This window comes from Diadema antillarum, unplaced genomic scaffold (assembly GCF_040938485.1).
Source record: "Diadema antillarum isolate AM-2024a unplaced genomic scaffold, OU_Dant_1.0 scf00000154, whole genome shotgun sequence".
Taxonomy (NCBI): domain Eukaryota; kingdom Metazoa; phylum Echinodermata; class Echinoidea; order Diadematoida; family Diadematidae; genus Diadema; species Diadema antillarum.
The window spans coordinates 114,010-137,807 of record NW_027271043.1 but is presented as its reverse complement, the minus strand read 5'-3'; the positions used below and the strand labels follow the sequence as shown (position 1 = coordinate 137,807).

The 23,798-nt window shown below is 37.3% G+C and overlaps 1 protein-coding gene across 1 annotated transcript in view; it reads left to right on the top strand.

Annotated features, from left to right (window-relative positions):
• The window catches only part of LOC139722005 (transmembrane channel-like protein 7), a 77,405-nt gene that overhangs the window by 24,527 nt on the left and 29,080 nt on the right, over nt 1-23,798 (top strand). The window contains exons 2-3 of the mRNA XM_071633332.1: nt 3,571-3,949; nt 19,695-19,764. Coding sequence (XP_071489433.1) covers nt 3,571-3,949; nt 19,695-19,764 — 449 coding nt within the window. The remainder of the gene's footprint in view (nt 1-3,570; nt 3,950-19,694; nt 19,765-23,798) is intronic.

Sequence of the window (23,798 nt, the reverse complement as noted above, 5' to 3'; positions counted from 1 at the left end):
CAATGTGTGATTACATTTTCACAAAATTGGCAAAATATTATAATGGCATGTTTGTCACAAATGTGTTGAATGGTCACCTTCCTTGACCTAGGTTTAATTGGATGAATAGGAGAGCATGTATTTCACTTGATCTTTGACCTTTGACCTATCGCAGATTTTTTTTTGGGGGGGGGGTGCACGGGGACCATTTCTGAAGAATTTATGATGTAACCCAGTATGGGCCGACATGAACTACACAGATACTTCCCTTCATTTTGTTATGAAAAAATAAGATGGCCATGTTTCATTTTAAACTCTGAAAGGCCATTTAACAAGTCCTTTATTTCTTAGCGCTTTTAGCATAAGATTCTTTTTTTTTCACTTTAATCTTACAATAACAGGAAACTGTCACGTAATTTTTTTTCTTTAACTTTTTAATATCAGATAAGTTGTGATTAATTTCACGTTCTTGGAGGGAATCCAAAAAGACAAGAAACTGTTCATATGGGAAGCTGAATGGATTGAGTTTGGTAACACAGAATAGAAAAAAAAAAACATTTTTATTTCATATAAGGAATAGAAAGTGTAATTTTTCTTTCTTTCTTCACCGATTTCGATGAGATTTGATCAATAGATAGCAGTGATCTACAACAAACCCCACATACAGAACCTACGCAATTGCGCGCGGAGACATTGTAACTCTTCAATATTGCTGTAAAACCTATTGAACCATATCCCCTTTAATGTCGTGTAACTTTTAAAGGAATTGATGTATTGGAAAGCCGTTTTCACATGATAATAGCTATGTTTTGGGGATAATTATAGGAAAATTCAAATGTTATTTGTAAATGCATATTAAATGTATGGAAAAGAACATTATAACCAAATTCCGTATCTTTTTAGAAAAATGCTAAAAAACATAATTCCTTCCTTAATATTTCATGACAACATCTATTTATCCCATCAAATGGGGTATCAGCTTGTAGGAAATTTAATTCTCTTCAAAATGATACCATTTTAATGGTAATTTGTTATTCCTAACAAAAGTTATTCAAAAATAATCCGTCTCCTAGCAACGGGCGGCGGCCATCTTAGAAATATGCAAATTAGACGCGCGCGCAACCTTTTTTTCCGCTGGCGACAACCGGATTCGGAAAATACAGGTTCTGACGATCTTCGAACATATCGTAGAATTTTGTTTTAGGGGGGGTGCACGGGGACCCTTTCTGGCTGCTAGACTATTGTGTGTGACCGAAATCTATGTTATGAATACGCGACAACATTTTGAGATTATTTCAAAAGAAATATACGTATGGCATAATAGACCCTTTATGGAATAAAATGGTGGCATATTTTGCCTCAGATTTCAAACAATATATACGTCCACCCATACTCGATGCATTTCAGAACCTGCAATCAGCTTGCTTAAGTTTTTCGTTGCTGTATCCGGAAAAAAAAAACTCTGGAAAGCAATTCAGTTTTCAAAAAATGCTTTTAATATGTACTTACGCTTTGAATATGAAAAACTGGTCGTTTTCCTAACATCGGTAATCATCATTCATGCAGACTGCTTCTGTAAAATATGCGAATATAACAACAATAACAACAACAACAACAACAACACGAAAATAAGAAAATATAGTTAAAACTTAATACATGTACCGTCAATATCCAAAGAACGTTTAGCCAGCAGTTCGCCTCTGTATTTTTTTTTTCGTCTTGTTGTATTGTCGTTTCCAGTATCTTTGTCTCTTTTTCGACGATCTCAATAACTTTATACAGTCATGTTCGCCTACATCAATCAATAATATCAATTGCGCCAGGTATAATATTTCCCCCATATACCGTTAAGTGCCTGCGACGTATAATGCTCGCGTATTTATTGATTTCGTAATATACAGTCATCTATCTTTATTCCTTTGAAACAATTAGATCCATTGATCTTCCAATTCAACGATTCACTAAAAAATATGATTTTGGAAAGATGTAACCCTGCCTGGACCCACCGGATCTATAGGCTATTCTGAATCCCCCAACGTGAAGAAATCATTTGTGAAAGGAGGAGACAACTTTACAGCGATTATGGATAACGTTTTATCTAGGAAAGACAATGCACCTGAAAAAAAAAAGTCAATACTTTTAGAAATAGGCTTATATAGCGTTGAGAAATTGAATCCATTTGTTTTTCTCTTCAAAATCAATTAGTATCAGCTATACTGGCAAACGACCTAAGAATGATATTGATTTTAAAGGCATTGTTTTTCATTTGGAGATGAAAAGAAAATCCAGCTTATATAGTGCTTCAAAATATTTCTCAAATGTGAGTTAGGGATAGAAACAAAGAATATGACAATGTTAACAATATATTCAACGTAAATATTGTTAGATATATGAACAATATGATAAAAATTGATTGTTATAAACCATCTGCAGTTATACGGTTTATTGAGAAAATATATAGTGATATCTCCTTTTATTTTAGGTTTTGTTGCGACTTTTTTTTAAATATGGCAGGCTGTTTTGTGATACAACTGACCTACACAATACTCATATTCATCAATGTGATAGCTAGAACATTTTTAAATCATTGCTCCCAAATGTTACAGTGCCTTTAATCGTGCAGTTAGACTCAGAGGCAGTCTTTTTTTTTTTTCAACAAACGTCGTCACAGTAGTGAAAACACACCTATTTCATTCAGCATACAAACTCAATAATTTCAATTTTCACTCATTCCTCTATTTCTTTCTTTCTCTGTATGCAGTGTTAGGAATTTCTGTGACCTTTGAGCATTCCAACTGAGGGGTGGGGGACATTGGAAATAGCCCTGTTATTACTATATTACCGTATTATCTTTTAGAATGTTATTATTATCATTATCATTATTATTATCATCATCATTATCATTAAGATGATGATGATGATGATGATGATGATGATGATGATGATGATGGTGACTTTATTTTGCTTTTCACGGAGTGGGGGGAAAGTAGGCCCTATAATAAGCAGAGGCTCATTTTAATTGCTGAATTGTAAACCTTAGCAAAATACATCGTAAAAGGAAACAACAACATCACTAATACGATTCAGACGAACCTGATGGCCTTTATGTTTACCGACATCCCACAACAACGTCATTCAACAAGATTAGTAGATTAATAATGAAATTTTGGGATATTTAATTTGATTACGTAATCTTATCTCCTAAGTTATTCTAATGTGTCAGGAAGCAGCGGCGAAAGCGAAGATTCCGTGCTTCCACGTTAAAACAAAGGGAACATCTTCGATCGATAGATACTGAGTAGCGCCTCGACAGCCTCCCATTCATTGAGCGAATACACACTAGGCCTACTACTAGTAGTAGTCCGTGAGTTCCAATATCGGATCGGAACCCTGTGCTTGGACCTTCGTGAAGCAGGGTACAATGTACCGACTTGTAAAATTGTGTGACGATGTGCCTGCCTGATCAATGCCGTTCGGTTTACGTGTGTACAGGTACGAACGTGTGTCTGTGTGTTCCACCGTGACAACGGGAGTACACATATCAAGTCTCGAGAAATGTAACAAGAAATTGCCCTTTCCACCTCTTTTCAGGTGAGCACGAACTCAATGAAGTGACCCCGAGTGCACAAGATCTATATGGACCAGATGCTACGAAGGAATTCGGCACAACTCCAGCAACAGCATCAAAAGTTGCGATAGACGGAGTTGGTGAGGAGTTTGGAAACTTTCAGAACAACGGCGGCCCTGCACCCGTGATTACAGAGGCTGACCCCGTCATGTCTGGCCACGGCAGACCGCTGTCGCGGGCCCGTCCCGTTTCGAGAGGAAGCATGCACCATGGGCACATAGACGCTGCCGTGGAATACGAAATGAACAAGTACAAAGATGATTACTCAGAGGAGGCTATGGAAAAGAGAGCAAAAGTCATCAAGGCAGTCCCTACAACAATCGATAGAAAAAGAAGCTTAAGGTAAACATTTATTTATTTTATATAGATCTACAATGTATATTAATTAGGCCTATTATTATAGAAGGTCTTATTTTTTGGAGGGGGGGGGGGGGGGGGGGGGGGGGGGGAGTCTAGCTGGCAGCTACACAGTTTATTTAACACAACAACTGTTAGTACTGTCAATGACTTACTTTTCATTTACCGGCACTATTCCTGTGGGATGGAGGACACTCCACACCTCGCCATGATGCATGTTCACGTTGCTAAACTTTTTACCTCGCCAAGGAAGGAGGTTGAACTAAAGGTCCTGTTTACCTTTGGGAACAGTGATTTTGAAAAATTTCAAAATAGATCTAGGGCCTATGACATTTAATGCATAGGTCCTATAGACGTGTGTAGGTCTGTTATATACCACAAAACATTGTATCATAAAATTTTCACAATAAAGCCTAAAATATATGGAGATATAATGTATGTGTATTTTTCTCAATAAATCATAACTGCAGAAGATTTTAGTCTGGAAATATTCCATAATAAATTCAGGGCTGCCAATATTGGAAACTAGTTGAGAGTGAGACTCCCATCATAGGCCAATGCTATAATTTAGGAGTCAAAATGAGTAAGATCATATGCATGCAAATGAAGTAAAGTTTTAGAGTGAGAAAGGACCAAAATGAGTGAGTCTCACTCTCAATGAGTGAGAGTTGGCAGTCATGTAACTATTGTTCACAATTCAACGATACTTCAAATTTAAATTAAAATTCAAATTTATTTCACATGCTAAAAAGAAAACATCACGTTCACAATAAAACAAAAGAGAAAAATATAGAAGTTTCTACAAACAAACATAGCACTTAAATTGAGGGATCAGTAAAGGCCGTATGAAGCCTATTGAGGCCGAGTCCCTTACAAACAATAAATAGTACGCATGCAATTTCCATCAAATATACATCAAGGAACAAAAACAACGAAAAAACATCACTTGATACTGATTTTAGCGATTGACATTTTACATTGGTTGTTTGTATCCCTAACTCACATTTAAGAAAAAGGCTCTAATGCTGGGTTTTTGTTTCATCTGCAAATGGTAAAGTTATGCCTTCAAAGTGATCATCGGCATTTGTTTGTCTGTTTGCAAAATAACTCAAAAAGTTGTGTATGGATTAACGTGAAACTTGCATGAATAGTCAATATTGACACAAGGAACACCTCACTCAATTTTGGTAGTGATACGGGTATTTCTATGAATTTTTAAAGGATTTTTCAACTATTTGGCATGTATAAGGTCAACAAACTGAAGGGGTTCAAGCTGTGTGTACTTGAGGACTGGTTTATATGCACATTTACATTTGTAAAGCGTGCACTTTGCTCGGGCATGCGCCATGCAATGACATTTCTTTATAAACAATGCTTCTATTTGAGGAAATTGCTTGCGTGTAAGGGTGGAATTGATGAGTTGCTGCCTTTGCGGAGATCTGTGCTGTCCGAGTGCTTTTCTAGATAATGTTGCTACACTCTGTTGTGAGGTCCAATTGGATATTGAACTTTAGACACTGTGTCAGGAGTGAAATTAGGCAAAAATGATGGTACATGTTGATGTAAACACTAAAAGAAGTTGTAATCAAAATCAGACATTTTACTATTAAGATTAAGAAAGTTAGGAAATGGTAACTCTTGCACAAAATGTACTGCAGTTGGTCTAATGTTTCAAAGACACACAAAGTTTAAAACACAACTCAGTGGTCGTGTAGGAAGTATTTACAGTTTTTCATGCTGTAGTGGCCCCCTTGGCAGACAGAATATAAAAAGTTGTGGTTTCATGGCATTTCGATACTGTACGTCATCATTTTCAGCATTTTCAGTGTATGTCAGCATTTGGGAGGTCTGCATACAGTGTAGCTCTAAGTATAAGTATGTGGGTAATTCCGTGAAGTTGGGGCACAAAGTGTTACATTTTAACATACACCTGTAACTCAATACTAATTATGCTATATATATATTGTTTATAGGCTTTACATTTGTATTGAGACCATACATTTTCCTGGAAATTTTGTGCCATTCAGACTCAATTTTGATGAAGTTATTAAAACAATATGTAACAGTGTCCTGTAGCATCGTGACGTGTCCATGTAGCATCGTGATAGTTAAAATCTGGTCCTAAAAGACAAAGTAATGCAATTAGCTTGACCAAAATTTGATATAATATGCATAATTACTAGATTAGTCAGATAGCTAAATACAGTGTATCTTAATTCTCCTTTCCACAGTTTTACTTTTACAAATTTTAAAATTACACAATGTGTCACTCGTATGCTACGCGGTGTCCACCAAATGTAACAAAAAAGGACACCGAATAGCATTGTGATACATTTTGTTATTTTTAAAAAAAAATTAAAACTGTGTACAGGAAATTTCAGATATTTAGCTATCTCATTCATATCTTGTAAATGCATATTGCATCAAATTTTGGTCAAGCTTATTGCCATAATTTGTCTCTTAGGAGTAGAGGACCAAATTTTAAAATATCATGATGCTACAGTACTGTACATTGACATGTCACGATGCTACATGACACTGTTATAACTTCATCAAAATTGAGTCTGAATGGCACAAAATTTCCAGGAAAATGTGTGGCCTCAATGCAAATGTAAAGCCTACGAACAATAAATGTATAGCATAATTAGTATTGAGTTATGCTGAAATGTATTTTTTAAATATCATGATGCTACATGGACACTGCCCCAACTTCATGGAATTACCCATGTACATTGTAGATGTGTGCAGCCAGACACTGCATAGAAATGATCATAATTTCACAGGATATGATGTAATGTTGCCATTCCACAGGCCTGCATTCATGGGCCAACTGCAATTCACTTGTTTGGAAGAGGGCACACTACTCCGCTGTTCAAAGTGATTTTTACATACATTGTACTTCCCTGATGGGGGCAAGGATTTTTTGTTTGTTTGTTTTTTTACTTTTTTTATACTTTCAAGTATGTTTATGATTTGTCTGGTATGCAGGGTTAGCCAATAAATGTTGAGTAGTCTTTGAATATTTTCAAAATTTTTCCTCCAGAATGTTACCAGCATCTGACATACTGCCCAAACTTGAAAGATTCAGGAGTCTATTTAAAAAAAAAAAAAAGGGTAATGAGCATATTAAACTCTGTAGCTTTGCATACCAGTACACTGCTGTGCCTCCCTCATGTACTGCTACAGTGTAGCACATTTGATATGCTGTAAAAGTGGAAATTTTTGCGATGTTGAAATTTTCATGCATTTTGCGCAACCAGAAGCTAGTGCAAAAATAAAAGCACGCAAATATTTTTGCTTGCCATATGTTGCAGAAGTTGATGTCTTGATTCCGCGGAATTAAAAACTGTACGCTAAACCCTTTTTAACCGGCCGAGTGCGAAAAATTAGTTTCACAAAAATATCCACCTTTACAGTATTGGATTAGAGCAAACATGGTACAGTGGATACATTGCTATGGATTTGCTAGCTGAGATCTTGAATTACAGTTTGAATATTGCAGAGCCGTCTTGGAAGGCACCCTGGGGGAATTAAAGCTACAATGTATTACAACATGTTACAATTTTTACTGACAATTGGCACACATGAATGTTTGAGAAACCCTATCCCATTGTGCAAAAGAGGGCTAAACAGGAGTGTAAGCATACAAAATATATTTGTATTATGTCTCCTATTTACAAAATGTACAATGTAGTGCAGGCAGTTTACCCAAGTTTCTGAATACTTGTACAATGTATGAATTGCATTGGTGGTTTCTTTTTAATGGGACATGAAAAACTGTAATGTACATAATGTACATGATAGTATGTAATTTGATACATGAACCATGAATTGTGTAGTCAAAGTCCCAAGTGAATGAAATTCAAAGGATCCAATATTCTTCTACACATCATTGTTTTGTTACTGGTACCGGGTATACTGTACATAGTTGTCTTGTTTATTCTCAAAATCAACTATTTTGACAGATTGATTGCTCACCACGTAGTGCTTCAATTCGAAATGTTTGGTTTTCTCTTTATTTACTGTACAAATGTTTGTGAGTTGAATTAAAACCAGTTAGTCTTCATTATTCCTCTTCAAAATCTACAGTAATTTATCTGTTGTTTTACAGTCATAAAAGTCACCCATATTACATTTATTATTGATAAAAGCAGCTTCATTCAAGGATAGCATAGACTTGCGTAGTGACCTGCTGCAATGAGTTGAAGTTTACGCGGCTACCATGTTTAGCCCCGCCTCTAAATCAAGTGATGAGTCTAAAGGTACTGGAACCGTTGCGCACGTTTACCGGACATCAAGATTGCACATCCTTCTCACTTAGAATAGCAAACAGTGTCACTGTGTTTAATTTGAGCAATAAAGCTCAGAGAGGGAAAAAAAATCTGCTGTTCATAAAATTATATTACAGTGTAATCATCAAGTGTGTATCCCCAGTATAGATTGTATTTCTACTTTCTGTTTATTCCTGTCTACAGTATGAAAGACAATGGGCTGCTGATAGTGTGTTGCCATGAAATAGCTGGTGTTATTATGGACTTTAATAAAAGATTACCTTGTACTCATATATTACGTTTGTATTTCTTCCTTTGTGGCAAGAGTGACCATCAAAAGCAAGCCCTGCTGCTCATTAGATAAGACTATCTTATAGAGGATCTTGGGACCTAACGTTTCAGTTTGATCATATTCATAATGGAACCTGTTGCTGGAAGTAATGATGGAGCTGGTTTTGACCGACCAAGAGATGAGCTGGTTGCTAGGGGAAATAATGGTCATGGGTAAGCATGACGTTTGGCTTGAAAAGTAAAACTTTTACAGCCAGCTATTTATATACCATGTAGTACATATGATTTAAGTGGAATAACACTCCCATACTCTATACGCTATAATTTTCGCGTACATAAATTTTCGCGAATTGCCGCTGTCACACATTTTCGCGAGTAGTTAAATTCGCGATTGGGGGACCAGAGAAAATATGAAGTGGCAAAGAAAGTGTGAATTTTCAACTTACTAGCAAATAAGAATGTTACTAGTTATACACTGCATGAAAAAAACTTACCAAACTCTGCGAACTAGTAAGTTAGAATTCAACATTTTTGAAGTGGTTAAGTCCATCGCGCTAGATTTCTGACGAGTGGTCCCCTTGCGATAATGGATTGGCTCTCTAACGTTACAGTATTCGTAAGTAGACGTAGACGTGCGTAAACAAGCTTAGCCAGTATGGTCTGTTCGGTAAGCCGTGACATGGTATACTAGTACTGAAATGTTTGTATCATCAAGGCAAGGGATTCATTTTGGAAGGTAATATTTTCGTGTGTTGTTAATTTCGCGAATAGCTCCCGACTCGCGAAATTCGCGAAAATAAAACCCCCGCGAAATATATAGCGTATACAGTATATGATGAGAGTGGTAGCATTCTTATTCCGAGTATGGTATGCTTGACATTCAGACTACTAGTATGGCGGGGTTCCTGAATGATATACCATGTAGTGCTGCGAGGCACTGAATATTGGTAATTGATTGAATACTGATAAATTCATGATGTGTTCACTTTTCACATTAGGTGTACACATCCCTGTATCATACTTGCCAACTCTACCACATTTGGCAGTAGACTACCGCTTTTGAAAGATTTCATTAGCATTCAAGCTAGCGCTGCTCGCATAGGCATCCTGGATTCTACCGCTTTCTCAAATGAAAATGTTGGCAAGTATGCTGTATGCGTACGCTCTATAATCACTTCATGTGAAAGATTTGGTGATCTGTGTTTGCTAAATTGTATTTGTACAGTGTATTTGACCCAGGACATGACTATCTACATTGTAGCATCATGTGCAGAGAATATTGCAGACTTTGCAGAGTGTATATAAGAGAATTAAACTCTATCGAGAGGTCTAACACTAATTACATTGTAAGGCGTATCTAAAGTGTAGTGTCAGTGTAATAGAATAGAAGAGTTGTGTCAGTTGATGTCTGTGGGAAACTTTCCAGAGAAGAGGAAACATCCTCGCCAAATAATGATGAAGAAGCTGCAAGTAACATGGGAACAACGAGGAGAAGACCTTCGGTAGCGGAGTATCTAGATACGATGGAGGAGGAGGAGAAGCAAGAATTTTTGTGAGTAACTTGCATGCAAGTTGCTGAGGCCTGCCATGTTTAACTTGTGGAGTTCATCAGAAACACCTCTCCTGAAGGCACCCACCCCAGCGTTTGAGCCATTAATTTATCATGTCACCACTGCTTGAATTTCAACATTGCAGTGTCTATGATGTGCATCTTATAGCTAACTTATGTGTCATAATTTTATTGGTATGGTGATTGTTACATAAACATTTCATTACTGGTCACATTGAATCTTTCATGTGCAGTTTACAGAAGTGCAGCAAAGCTTTAAATTCTGAATGTGTAAAGTTGAACACACAGCATTCATACTGTGAACAATGCATGACTTAAAAGACAATTGAATGAACACAAGTAGAGCATGTCTTTCCTTAAACACCAGTTGGTGATTTTTTAATGTTAAAAGAATGATTGTTGCTCACAATGTAGCTTATCTAACGTGACTGAGTTCATTGATGTGCTGTAGTTGTACAAACTTAACATACTTGTAGCATGCACTGCAGTACAGTTTGTATTCCATGTTAAATCAATGACTTGAAAAATGTGTGGTTAGGTTAATACCCATTGGGGATCATAATGCTGCCTGCTTCTGTTGTAGATGAATTTGATAACTGGCATATACATCATAGCATGTTTGTACATCTGTACCGATCATGCCCGTTTGTGCAGTCCTATTCAAGTTTATTTACATGGCAAAAGAATTTAAATCAAGAAACAGAGCCATTTGTGCTTTTTTGAAGTGGCATTGGTATGTTACTTTTGTACCTATAGCTATGCTTATTGGAATCTTCAAATTTCCAGTGACTGTCACTTGAAATGGTTTGAGATGTGTACAGCGTAATTTGGAGACAAATATAGAAATGAATGCACACACTGAAACCATGTACAGTATGTAGCAGCTTTGATATAACCTATACTCAGTATTTACCCTGTACGCAAATCAATAAAAATTTGTTAGTTTGTCATATTTTATGCTATATGGATATAGCAAAACTAGTGGTCCCCCAGTATGGCACACAAAATAATGTATTTGTTATATCTCTGTGGGTTTTTTTTAGAATCTTCAAGTGCTTCAGCCCATATAGCAACAAGGCAGCCACTGTTTTTTTTTTAATCCTGCCATAGTTTTGCCAAGATTTCATGTATTTTCTTCCCTTCAGTGGCATGAGTAATCATACAGTATCATACAGTATGTGAGTGAGTGTCTGCACTATTTTAAGAAAAGTGCAAATGTGTAATCCAAATACTGACTAGCATACAGTTTGTACATCCATTGTCATAGTGTCAGTGGAGGTTTGTGCCTTGCACCCTGAAGCTGTATTTACTCAAGTGGCACAGTCCTGCCATCACCATTCATTTGCTTTTCACCTCAGGATTACATAACAGCATGTAAAGGGTCTTTCTGTCTGTGCCTCAGGCTGCAGTTGTTGTTTTTTAACTCCTCTTGTTTGGTATGATGTCGGCATGCATGGCAGTGTGTTTTATGTGTGTGTGTGTGTGTTATATTATGTATGCAAGGGAAAGGCTTTAGAAGGGTCAGCTTCATTGCTACAAAGGTGAAACATTAATAATTATCTTGGTTGTACAAATATCTAGGAGAAACATCTGTGCAAGATTGATTACAAGTGTGTACTACAGATAGTAGGCCATGGGGTGAAGCTGAAAAAGAGGCTTAGAAAATGGGTTTCGTTCCAGCAACACTGGCACTACTTTCTGAATGCGGAAATGTGATGTTTTGTACATCCTAAATATACTGTAAAAAGTTCTCCTCGAAATATCCTGTAGTTTTTGCGAAAATCCATATTTTATAAACTGCGACCAGCAGCCCAATACACATATCGTAATGGGGCTGTGAACTGTAGCATACAGGATCATGAGGGAAGTTTTATCGCGGACAAATATCAACTTAAAATCGGGAAAAAATCTTCAATTTGAAGACTTATTAATAAATTTGAAGTATTGATAACAGAGTTCGTGCAAGGTTTGCTTCTGCAAATAGTTCCTTTCTGTTCAAATTGATGACTAAATGTGACTCGGTCGAGAGGAAACTGGGAGAACTACGCTGAATTGACGGTCAGCGCAGGCGCACACATCACTGCGCACAAATTTCGAATCCATTGACTGGATATTAAGCTGTCTGTGTGTGCATGCGCTGGCCGTCAATTCAGTGTAGTTCTCCCAGTTTCCTCTCGACCGAGTCACATTTAGTCATCAATTTGAATAGAAAGGAACTATTTGCAGAAGCAACCCTTGCACGAACTCTGTTATCAATACTTCAAATTTATTAATAAGTCTTCAAATTGAAGATTTTTTCCCGATTTTAAGTTGATATTTGTCCGCGATAAAACTTCCGTCATGATCCTGTATGCTACAGTTCACAGCCCCATGACGCTATGCGTATGGGGCTGCTGGCCGCAGTTATGCGTATGGGGCTGCTAGCCGCAGTATAGTTCCCATGGTGTTTCTAAGCTGAAATACATATACACATTTGTAAAGCACTGCTTTTAGCCATATACCTAGAAAAAAAAGTGAAGTTTTGGTTTAATAGTTGTATTATATCTCATGTTTCAGCTTTTCCTAATGCTGGCTATGCAAAGGAAGACAAGAGCAAAGTGGTTCGAGACCATAAGAGAGAGAGAGCACTGACTGACCGTCAGAGGTCAAGGCAAATGCCTTATATTCTGTTTAAAGACATGTTATTAATCAAATGACTAATCATTCAAGGCAAAAAAAAAAGAGAAAAAATTCAGTGCGTTTGTTTGTGTGTGTGTCCGCGTGCATGTGGGAGAATCTTCTTGTACACACACACACACACCCTCACATGCACACACACATACGCACACACATAGTTATGAAGATTCAATATACCCAAGTGTATTAAAATATTATTCTACATGCCTTGGCCATTTATCACATCAGCATCATAAAAAAGATGATCATAAACATGAACACACACAATGATATAATACATGTATTGATCAGTGCATTACACATACACAGGTGCATAAAAACGCTGACATTATATACACTCATACGCACATATACAAACTCATTTACACACATGAGACATTACTATTAAACAGATCATATTGTTTATCAGTAAACATGTCTTTCTTTTCTTCTTCTTCTTCTTCTTCTTAAGAAGCTTTAATATACTTAGATCACATAGCAATCACGTTGTTCATGAAATATTATACAGTACTTTAGAAAATTTAATCTTCATAAAATTTCTTGAAGTTTTCATTGCTATCATTAGGTTACAGCATGGTGGGACACTACCTCCTTTCATGTAAGATAGCTCAAAATGATAATCAGTCAAATTTTCTAGTTTTAATAAATTTCCTGGAACATTCCATGGTCCAAATATCCTTGAAAGGGTGTAAAAGTTTTGAAAAATGCCAATATATAAAATAAAGGCAAAATTATAGTTTACCCATTCATGAGTGAAAACTGTTGGATTCTGTATTGGAGGCAATGTTTACCTGAAAATCTTGGAGAGAATAAAAAAGGTTTGGCATTAAAAATTATGATAACATTGCAATTAACTTCCAATATCAGAGGATCTGTGCAAACCTGACTAAACTTATGCACAATTTTCATTTGGCTGGTGTGTATTAGTTTTAGCAAACTGATTTTGTACTCACACCTACATTGTACTGACCTTTCTACATGAACATTCTGTTTCAGTATTAATAATATTTACATATTCTTTTTCCCAGAGTGGGAGAAACAAATTTTAATTGTAGTCATTCAGTTTTATGAAAAAAACCACACTCAGGAAAACATCTTTCCTTAGAATAATTCAACCCTAATCAAATCATCATAGTGGGCAGAAATGTTTGCTAAAGGGCGAACAATCACATACTGAGGCAAGGAGTCAAAACATGTTGCATAAACATTGGCATTCAAAATACAGGAAGCAATCTGTATTACAAAGACATTTTATCATGCACAACTTTGGTAAGATGTCAATTCTTGAATATCAATCACATTGACCAAAGCACTGGTGCATATACAGTACATTCTGTTGTTTCTGAACTTTGCACTGAAGTTCTTTGTGTATGTGTGTGAATGTTTCAGTGGTGTATATATATTGCTCCATTTTATCAAGGACAACTTATAGTAACATGACAATGTTTTCATGCTTCAATATCAATCATATTAACCTATTTCCCTTGGCAAGTAATGAGCAGGTTGACTCTGTTGCAAATGATGCATTTTACAGGCAACACAGCAGAACCTGAAGAGCTTCCAGAAGAAAATCTTGATCTTGATGTGAGCGTCTTAGGGGAGGAAACAGATGCTCCTGCTGATGGACCAGGCTCCTCCTTCAGCTTTCGTTTCCTAGCGAGATTCAGGCGTTTGCTATCTATAAACCTCTTGTAGCACGTTTCATGGAATCCTATTCAATACAATGGAGAAATGAACAGCAATGATTAGCCGTTGGATTTTGTTAGGGGGAAAAAAAGGCTAAACGCTAGAGGGAGGGGTTGAACATTACACTCAATATATCATTAAATGTACGGTAGACTATTGACTGCCAATACTTGAATCTTGTAATTACCAATAGGCCCTAGTACTATGCCAGGTAATCATTAACACCTCATTATCATTGTCATCATCAACTACTTCAACTTGTACTTGCAGTCCAATTACTGATTTTAAATTACATCTACAGCTTTCAGCACCTGATCACATGCAATATCAATTATCATAATTATGAATACAACTGCCTTATCATCATTAATACTAGTAATCCTTGGCCTTTCACTATCGCCACCACCCACTGCTTTATAGTTTGGCACAACATAATGGTAATCATGTTTTAGGGAGTTTAATTGTTGAAATTATGTTCTTGTCATTGTTGGTTTTTTAGACCTATTTATATCAAATATTAATAAGTTAATTTAATGAGATGCTAAATGTGTGTTTTGAGGGGGGATTCGCCAATTTCGGGGTGAGAGAAACAGGATGGATTTTTAATATTACTACTCCATGGCCATGATTATGAAAATATAAATTTACATGCAGTTTAGACCTTTTTCAATCCAGTCCTGTGTGTCAAGATTTTTACAAAACAATATCACCGATCAGCCACATCAACCTAACCTGGGCTGTACATAGAACAACATGTAAAATTACATCTAGGCTACATTATAACGGCGCTATGCCATGCCAAGGTGAAATTCAAGATAATTTATCTAAAATGTAACAGACACGCTAATGGCTAAGCTACTGCATTAGCGCCCATTATAACATACACAAGCAACGTTCATAACATAGCTAACGTTGTACTTGTAGTCATCATGGTCATTAACATTACGCATATAACATGAGAGAGACTGCACTGCAGTGTCGACTTCTACGACTGTACGCACGTAAACTAACCTGTAAATTATCCTACGTAGGTTGCAGTCAGTCCCCCGAGCAGCTGAATCACTTCGTTCTGGTCTGCGATTTCACGGTCTCCCCCACTCAATTTGATCCACTCTTTGGCACACAAAATAGGTTTCGTCTATCTTAGGTTTGTCATGGCCGTGAAATTTTCAAACTTCATCGATGTTACATGCATAATAACGCATCTTAAAAGTTTCGGCAGAGCAGACGACGTAGACGCGTCGACAGGCTCACAGGGGGCGGCCATTTTGACTCGTAAACGATAATTCTCGATTCGGATTGGATAACATACATCACATGATCGTTCGCGAATGAATATCGTACACGGCAAAGTGTACATATTCAGCTCCTCAGTGACAAAAAAGTTCACTGTTTCCCCCTAAATTACCAAAATACTACAGGAGGGTTTGTGTCGAACTTTTTCCTGTAGCCTTTTTGGTTATTTGTTTACACGTAGCTGTGGAGAAATTTTAGTGCCGCAGTTGTCGGAACGAAACAAGCGAAAAAACCAGCTCACCCCATGGCCTATAGCACAAAAGGATCTACAATTGTACAGTGCAAATGTGCAGATGGCAAACAAAGTGCCATGCGTGCCTGTATGAATGTAATTTGTTTTCTATCTACGGTAGTATATTCCCTGTATGATAAGTGTAATTTTGGTCCATTTAGAGGAGTTTATTTGGCCAGTGAGGCAATAAATTTTCTAATTTCCCTTCCTTCACGCTTCTAACATCAGTCAGTAGATTTTCCTCACCAAGTCTGCTGAGTGAAACTAGAGATTGTTACAATGTTTTTAAGCACTGTTAGTGAATTTACAAAGGACAGGTCCACCTTCGTATACATGTACATGTGGATTGAGTGAATGCAACATTATGGTGGAACACATCAGTGAAAGTTTGGTGAAAATCCCACAATCTGTTAAAAAGTTATGAATTTTTAAAGTATCTGCGCAGTCACTGCTGGATGAGAAGACTACTACAGTGTATGATGTCACATGCCTACAACGATGTAAGGAAAATAAAAAGAGAATTTCACAAAACTTTACTTTCTGAATAAAGTACACATTTCTTCGACTTGTTACTGACATACATACGCTGTAAGGGTAATGTTATTCCCCTGCCTCCAGAAAGAGAGAAGTTGAGTGCTCTTTTGTTATGCGGGAAAAGTGAAAATATGTTGAATTTTGTTTATACTTTCCTTATATTGATGTACACATGTGACATCACAAGCTATAGTAGTCTTCTCATCCAGCCGTGACTGAGCAGAAACTTTAAAAATTCATAACTTTTGAACGGATTGTCTGATTTTCCTCAAACTGTCATTGATGTGTTCTACAGTACTAATATTGCTGCATAAAATTACACAACCCACATGTCTACAATGTATGAAGGTGAACTTGTCCTGTACTTTGAGCTAAAATGAGCAAGTGTTACAACCTCTGGTTACAACAATGTCAATGTCAGTAATATTATTTAGCGAACATGATACCCTCTTGTATGCAGCCTTGAAATATCCGTGTCAGTCTAAAGCCTTGCTGTTGTTTCCATAGTAATTGATTTGCTGAGATAACTAAAAGTGACCAAATATAAATTTTGTTGCAATTTGACCAAAAAATAAATATCATGTATAGACTTGTATTGATAAGCAGTAAATTGAATGATCTTTGAAGAAAATGTGACACATTATATGTAAATGTAATGACCAAGATGACACACATCTGTTGCCAGTTGAATAACATACAATTATGATTAAAAAAAATTGTAGTTCTTGTCTATAAAAATTGGCAGAGATCTACTCTTCCATTGTGCATTTGCTAATTTTACTGTTTTTAAATAACATGACAGTTTTCCCTCTTGGTACAAATGGATGCATGTTCATGGAGCACACTACTAATAATATGTAGATCTTGATGTGATGAGATGATTTGAAATTATGCATGCAAAGTTACATGCATTTGTAGGTGTGATTAAGAATTCCATTCCAAATATATCTTGCATCACTTTCCAGGATAGCTCTACTGTGCGCTGATGTAAATTTGCATGTGATCCCATGTTACAACAGTAGTCAATACCCTTTTGTATACTTTTATACAAAAGGGTACTTTTGTATACTTTTTTTTATTTTGATTTTTGCTGTATGTCATGTCAATCTTATTACAAAGTGTTGAGTGTGAGTGTGTGTGTTTTTATTTTGCATGATGGAGAGGGAACTAACTATTGTATTGTATTATACAAATACATGTAACTGTTTCATGTTACTGCCTCAAGAAAAAAAAAAATAATGAAAAGAAAATTATTGCCTTTGACCACTCCCAGATGTCTGATGCTAAAATATATGGTAAGAATATGTTTTGGTGCTTTGGTGCTACATGTAAGTGTAAGAAGTTTCTGCCGGTTGATGATTTTTAGCTCACCTGAGCCAAAGGCTCAAGTGAGCTATTGCGATCGCCCTTCGTCCGGCGTCCGTCGTGCGTCGTGCGTCGTGCGTCGTCCGTCGTCCGTCGTCCGTCGTCCGTCGTGCGTCGTGCGTAAACTTTTTACATTTTCATCTTCTTCTTGAAAACCCCAAGACCGATTTTCATCAAACTTGGCAGGTAGCATCCCTAGGGGGTTAGGAACTCAATTTGTTAAAATGGGCACCATGCCCCACCCAGGGGGCCCCCAGGGGGGCCCAAACCCCCCAAAATTAAGGAATCTGTAAAAATCTTCTTCTCTAGAACCAGAAGTGATAGAGCTAAGTTAATACTATGAGTTAGTACATTGATGACTGTAGTTTCAAGTTTGTTCATGGCAGAATCAGGGGTGCCCCCCTTGGGACCCAGGGGAGGGGGGTGGGGAGGGGTTCTAATGGGGCCTAAATTGTACATTTTCATCTTCTTCTTAAGAATCCCATGACCCATTTTCACCAAACTTGGCAGCTAGCATCCCTAGGGGGTTAGGAACCCAATTTGTTAAAATGGGCACCATGCCCCACCCAGGGGGCCCCAGGGGGCCCAAACCCCCCAAAATTAAGGAATCTGTAAAAATCTTCTTCTCTAGAACCATAAGTGATAGAGCTAAGTTAATACTATGAGTTTGTGCATTAATGACTGTAGTTTCAAGTTTGTTCATGGCAGAATCAGGGGTGCCCCCATTGGGACCCAGGGGAGGGGGGTGAGGAGGATCCTAATGGGGCCTAAATTGTACATTTTTATCTTCTTGAGAACCCCATGACCCATTTTCACCAAACTTGGCAGGTAGCATCCCTAAGGGGTTAGGATCTCAATTTGTTAAAATGGGCACCATGCCCCACCCAGGGGGCCCCTGGGGGGCCCACACCCCCAAAATGAAGGAATCTTTTAAAATCTTCTCTAGTATCAGAAGTTATAGAGCTAAGATAATACTATGAGTGAGTACATTAATGACTGTAGTTTCAAGTTTGTTCATAGGAGATCCAGGGGTGCCCCTCGGGGAGGGGGGGGGGGGGGTGGTTGGGAAGGTCCAAATGGGGGCCTAAATTGTACATTTTCATCTTCTTCCTGAAAACCTCATGATGGATTTTCGTCAAACTTGGCAAGTAGCATCCCTAGGGGATCAGGATCACAATTTATCAAAATGAGCACCATGCCCCACCCAGAGGGCCCCAGGGGGCCCCAATCCCCCCAAATTAAGGAATCTTTTAAAAAATAGGACCTTATTGTACATTTTCATCTTCTACTTGAGAGTGCCTGGTCAAATTTTGGTAGAGCTGTGAATAATTTAGATTAGTGACTGCGTGAAAGGTGAACTTGCGATACTCAGGTGAGCGCTAGACCCGCGGGTCTCTTGTTATTTTATACCACTCTTGAATTGGGTATAAGAAAATGCTTCAAATGAGCATGATGAGTGTAGTACTCATGTCATGTGTACATTGTATCTGGTATTTATGATGATGGCTGAAATGATGAAATTTTTCTTGTAGAGTACTACTTGTATATCAACTGATAGTATGTTGGATAGACGCATTCGTAAACTGAGTTTTGAATTAAAGATTACATTTTGATGATTGTTTTCACCTCAGGTTTATTCATGTATTGCCAATTGTATTTCAGCCAGAAATTATGATATTGAGTTATGTGATCTAAGGGAAATATAGGTATTATATATCTTTTTTTTTAAAATATACGTCTGGGGTCTTTGACTGGTTTTTCATCTTTTGACTTTGTTCACCTGTTTTGTTTTTGTTTTTTAATTTTTAGGAAGAAATATGGCAAGGGGAAGCTGAAGGCACTCTCTGGATGGAAGGCTTTCAAGTATAACATTGCTCTGGTGAGTTTTACAGACATGGTCTGGTCTCTCTCATCAATTCATTGATCTTTGTCCTACAGTACAAGCACAAGCACATATTGAGAGACATTAGCGAACATTTCTAGGTTCTTTCCCAAAGCTGGTCATCAGTAAACTTTCTTTTTACCTGTTGCTATAACCTGTTAGTTGTGGTGATGATTTAAAGTAAACATTGTATTGCAGAAAAACTTACAAATTATAAGACTATACAATCAAGTGTTCACAGCATTGTTGCTCACACCATGGACCTAATATACAAGGACATTCATCATATCGTTTTAATTCGTGCACCTGTACATCTCAAAAGTGCCACAAAGACCGTAGCATGCTTCACTGCTTTGATCTCATCATCGTCAACGCCAGCAAGTAGGGAGAAGAACAAGACAGAGATTCAAGAAATCTAAAACTATATGCGCAGAAGTAAATAATCACAAAAATCAAGTAAAGTGAATGTGCAGTTGTGGTGTGTGTATGTTAGGTAATCATGCCTCAAACAATTTCGATTGGGAGAAGCAGGCAGTTTTAATAAAAGAAAGCTAACATTTTGGCAGAATGATTGTCATTTGCGAGCTCAATATTTCACTTTTCCGCAGCATATTCCGGAGCAAAAAGGGATGGTAATGGTAGAGAACAGGTATATCTTGCCATCAGGCAAGGTCTTATACGTGTGCGAAAATGTGTGAATCAGCAATTACCCATCTTTTGACACAGATCTCAGGTTTGCTGCTCCTCATCATCTGTATTTATTCAAAGACATTTCCGTCTGAAAAAGGCACCAGCGAAACAAGACTGACATGAGCGAAACAATTCTTTTGTTAGTGATGATACATGATCACACAATCGTTATTGTCCTGACACCTGAATATACTCATTAAGATGCACATAATCATGTGTCGGCGACAATCATTACATCAAAGAAAGACTACCGTGAACAGTCCATGTATATTAAAGGGAAGCAGTCCTGAGATTTTCACTGTACTGATAATTAAGAAGAGTAAAAAGTATAACCTTTCACCAATTTATATGCGTGGACATAAAAAATTGTCTCTGTACGCGATTTAAAAAAATAATTCCTGCAAGCGATCGTGTAAGAGCCTGCCAAAAAGTGCAACGTCATTGATGCCCTACTCTCAAGTTGACAGCCGTGCCTCAGAAAACCAATTTAAGTGTTCAAAATGATCATATCTGATTTTTTCATAAAATGTGACAATATGTGGTTTTATTATTTCAAACAAAATATTTCAAGCTTATTTATATATACAATTAATATAAAAATAAATAGTAAACATGTATTTATAAATAACTAGGGATGACGAGCAGAACACCGCTGGAAAGAGTTGTGCATCGATGACGTATGACTCTCCACCAAGACTTGCTCATTTGCAGAGTCGCACTTTTTTAACCGAAATGTACGAGCTTATTTGGTGATTTGAAAGTTTGTTTTTGATGAAAGTAGTTCATTGGAGGTACCAACAACAACATATTTTTTTAAGTTTCGTGAGGACTGCGTCCCTTTAACTCCATGCTCACACTAACTATACGTGGGCATACTGTGATTATGACTATAATTAGACACATCTGCAGTTGATTATACCCCCATTGTTTGGATAACAATTTACAGCATCTTTGGAATGCAGAAACTTCTTCTATTCTTCCTTGAAGAGCATGCCATCACCTGTGAACTTCTTCCTTCATACCACCAAATGCAGTGTTTTGGTGGGGTGGAGCAGGGAGGTAGCCGACCTCCCTTGGTGGAGGAACTTTGGGGATGCATCTGTTCACCCAACCAGCTAGCCTTTTTCAAGGACCACTGCTTTTGCCCCTGAACTCTTGAGTGAAGTGCTTTAGACCTGAAGCTGAGTGCCTCAGTTCAAAGGCATTTCTTTTTTTAGACCTGAGATTGATACTATTCATAACTGGAAGATGGCCCAAAAGCACACACCACTCAATACTGAATAATTAAGTTGGTCACTTCTACCACTTGAATTAAGATGCACTTGTTGGCCTTCAGTGCAAAACGTGTTTGCGTGAGCTTTGGACAGTGCTTTGCTAATTGGTTGTGATTTATAATTCCAACAACCAAGTGCTGGAAGCAAAATTTGGTAATTCAGTGCATAAGTTATTAAATTCTAACAGATCTCCAAAGGCCTCCTTGTTGGGTTGGGATATTAGTTGCACATAAGTGTTTTCTACTTGTCCCTCTTGCAGTGACTTTAGCAGAAGGGCCCTTGACAAGAGCTGCCAACCAGCTACAACTATTGTAATTACAAAGTGTGCTAAAAATAGAACTTGTATGCATCAATTTGAATATAGCACATATTTTCCCTAAGGCATAAGTTTTTTGATAGGAATAATCACTATGAGTAATATGTATGAATAACGAATGTTTATGAGTGCAATGGACAGAATATTTCATGAGGTGAAAGATGAAATGATCCATTCAGCTCGGCTGCGCCTCGTTGAATGGAGACAAAGATTTCATCTTTCACCGAATTAAATACTGTAAAACATGATATATTCGCAGCATGAAATTTTTGCAAACTGCCACTGGCATTCAATGCATATAGTGTAGACAAGAACTTTCGTGTGCAATTTAATTTTGCGAATCTAGGCACTCGCGAAATTCGCAAAATTAAACTGTACGCAAACATTCCTCGTTTTACAGTATTCTGTCCAGTGCACGAATAAAAAACATTTATTATTTGTTTTATTAAATGCCTAAAATAGATCCTTGCCATTTGATGTTTTGATTTAGAAACGAGAGAATCTGAGATCGAGAGAGTGCTCACTGAGCGCTTTACGCTCTGAGCGCACTATCGCATAGCCTTACACACTGCAAACGTAAGCGTTTTACATGCATAGTGTGCAGGGTTCTCGGTGTGCGTGCAATGGAGCAAATTGTATGGATCCAAAATTGCACGGTAAATGGAGCCACAATTGCACGGATGATGACGTCATAGTGTAAGTGCTAAATGATCAATGTCAATTATATAACGCCTGAAGAGATCCTTGTAATTTGATTGGTTGTTTGACATTGATTATTCAGTCCATTTCACTATGACGTCATCATCCGTGCAATTGTGGTTCTATTTACCGTGCAATTTTGGATCCATACAATTTGCTCCATTGCACGCTCACTGAGAGCCCGCGTATATATGCTTGCGTTTTGCAGTGTATGTATGCGACAGCGCGCTACATAGCGTGAAGCGCCCAGTGAGCACTCTCTCGATCTCAGATTCTCTCTTGTTTTTATATTAATAAAACATGAAAGGACAAGGATCTCTTCTAGGCGTTATATAAAACAAATAATAAATGTTTTTCATTCGTGCAATGGACAGAATATAAATAATATTCTGTCCATTGCACTCATAAACATTCATTATTTGTATAACATCCAATCAAATGACAAGGATCTCTTTTAATAGGCGTTATATAAATGTTTTATGTACACCTTTGTATAATGTAGTAGAATAGGTATGATGATATGATGTGCCATACATCCGTGTATGCATTGTGTAACATGCCTGTATTGTATACATAACTTCTGCTGAGTTTTTCAAAAGATGTTTGTGCAGTGGGGCTTGAACATAAAAGATACTGATCTATATCAGAGTCAGTTGCATTCCATAAATTGTCTGACATTTTTTTGTCCACCCCTCCCTTCTTTGTGCAATGTTTTTGTAGAACTTCAGGGGCCATAAATGTTTTACTAGTGTAAAAGATAATTAAAGGTAGCACTGGTGAGGGCAAAGGTAAAGGAGTCCAGTATGTATTGTAAATATGCTCTACATTTATGGTATCTATGATTGTATGTACATTCCTGATCACAAGCATATCATTACAGTCCCTATCAAGATCTTGTTTTGCCATTAAATTTCTTAGTTACACATATTAAATACAATTGTACTTCTGTAGCTGCTGTAATATTTGAAGAGTGTTTTAAGTGCAACTTTGCTTCTGATAAGATACACCGTAGATATGGAAAATTATGTACTTGTGCACGTGATTGGGTTTCA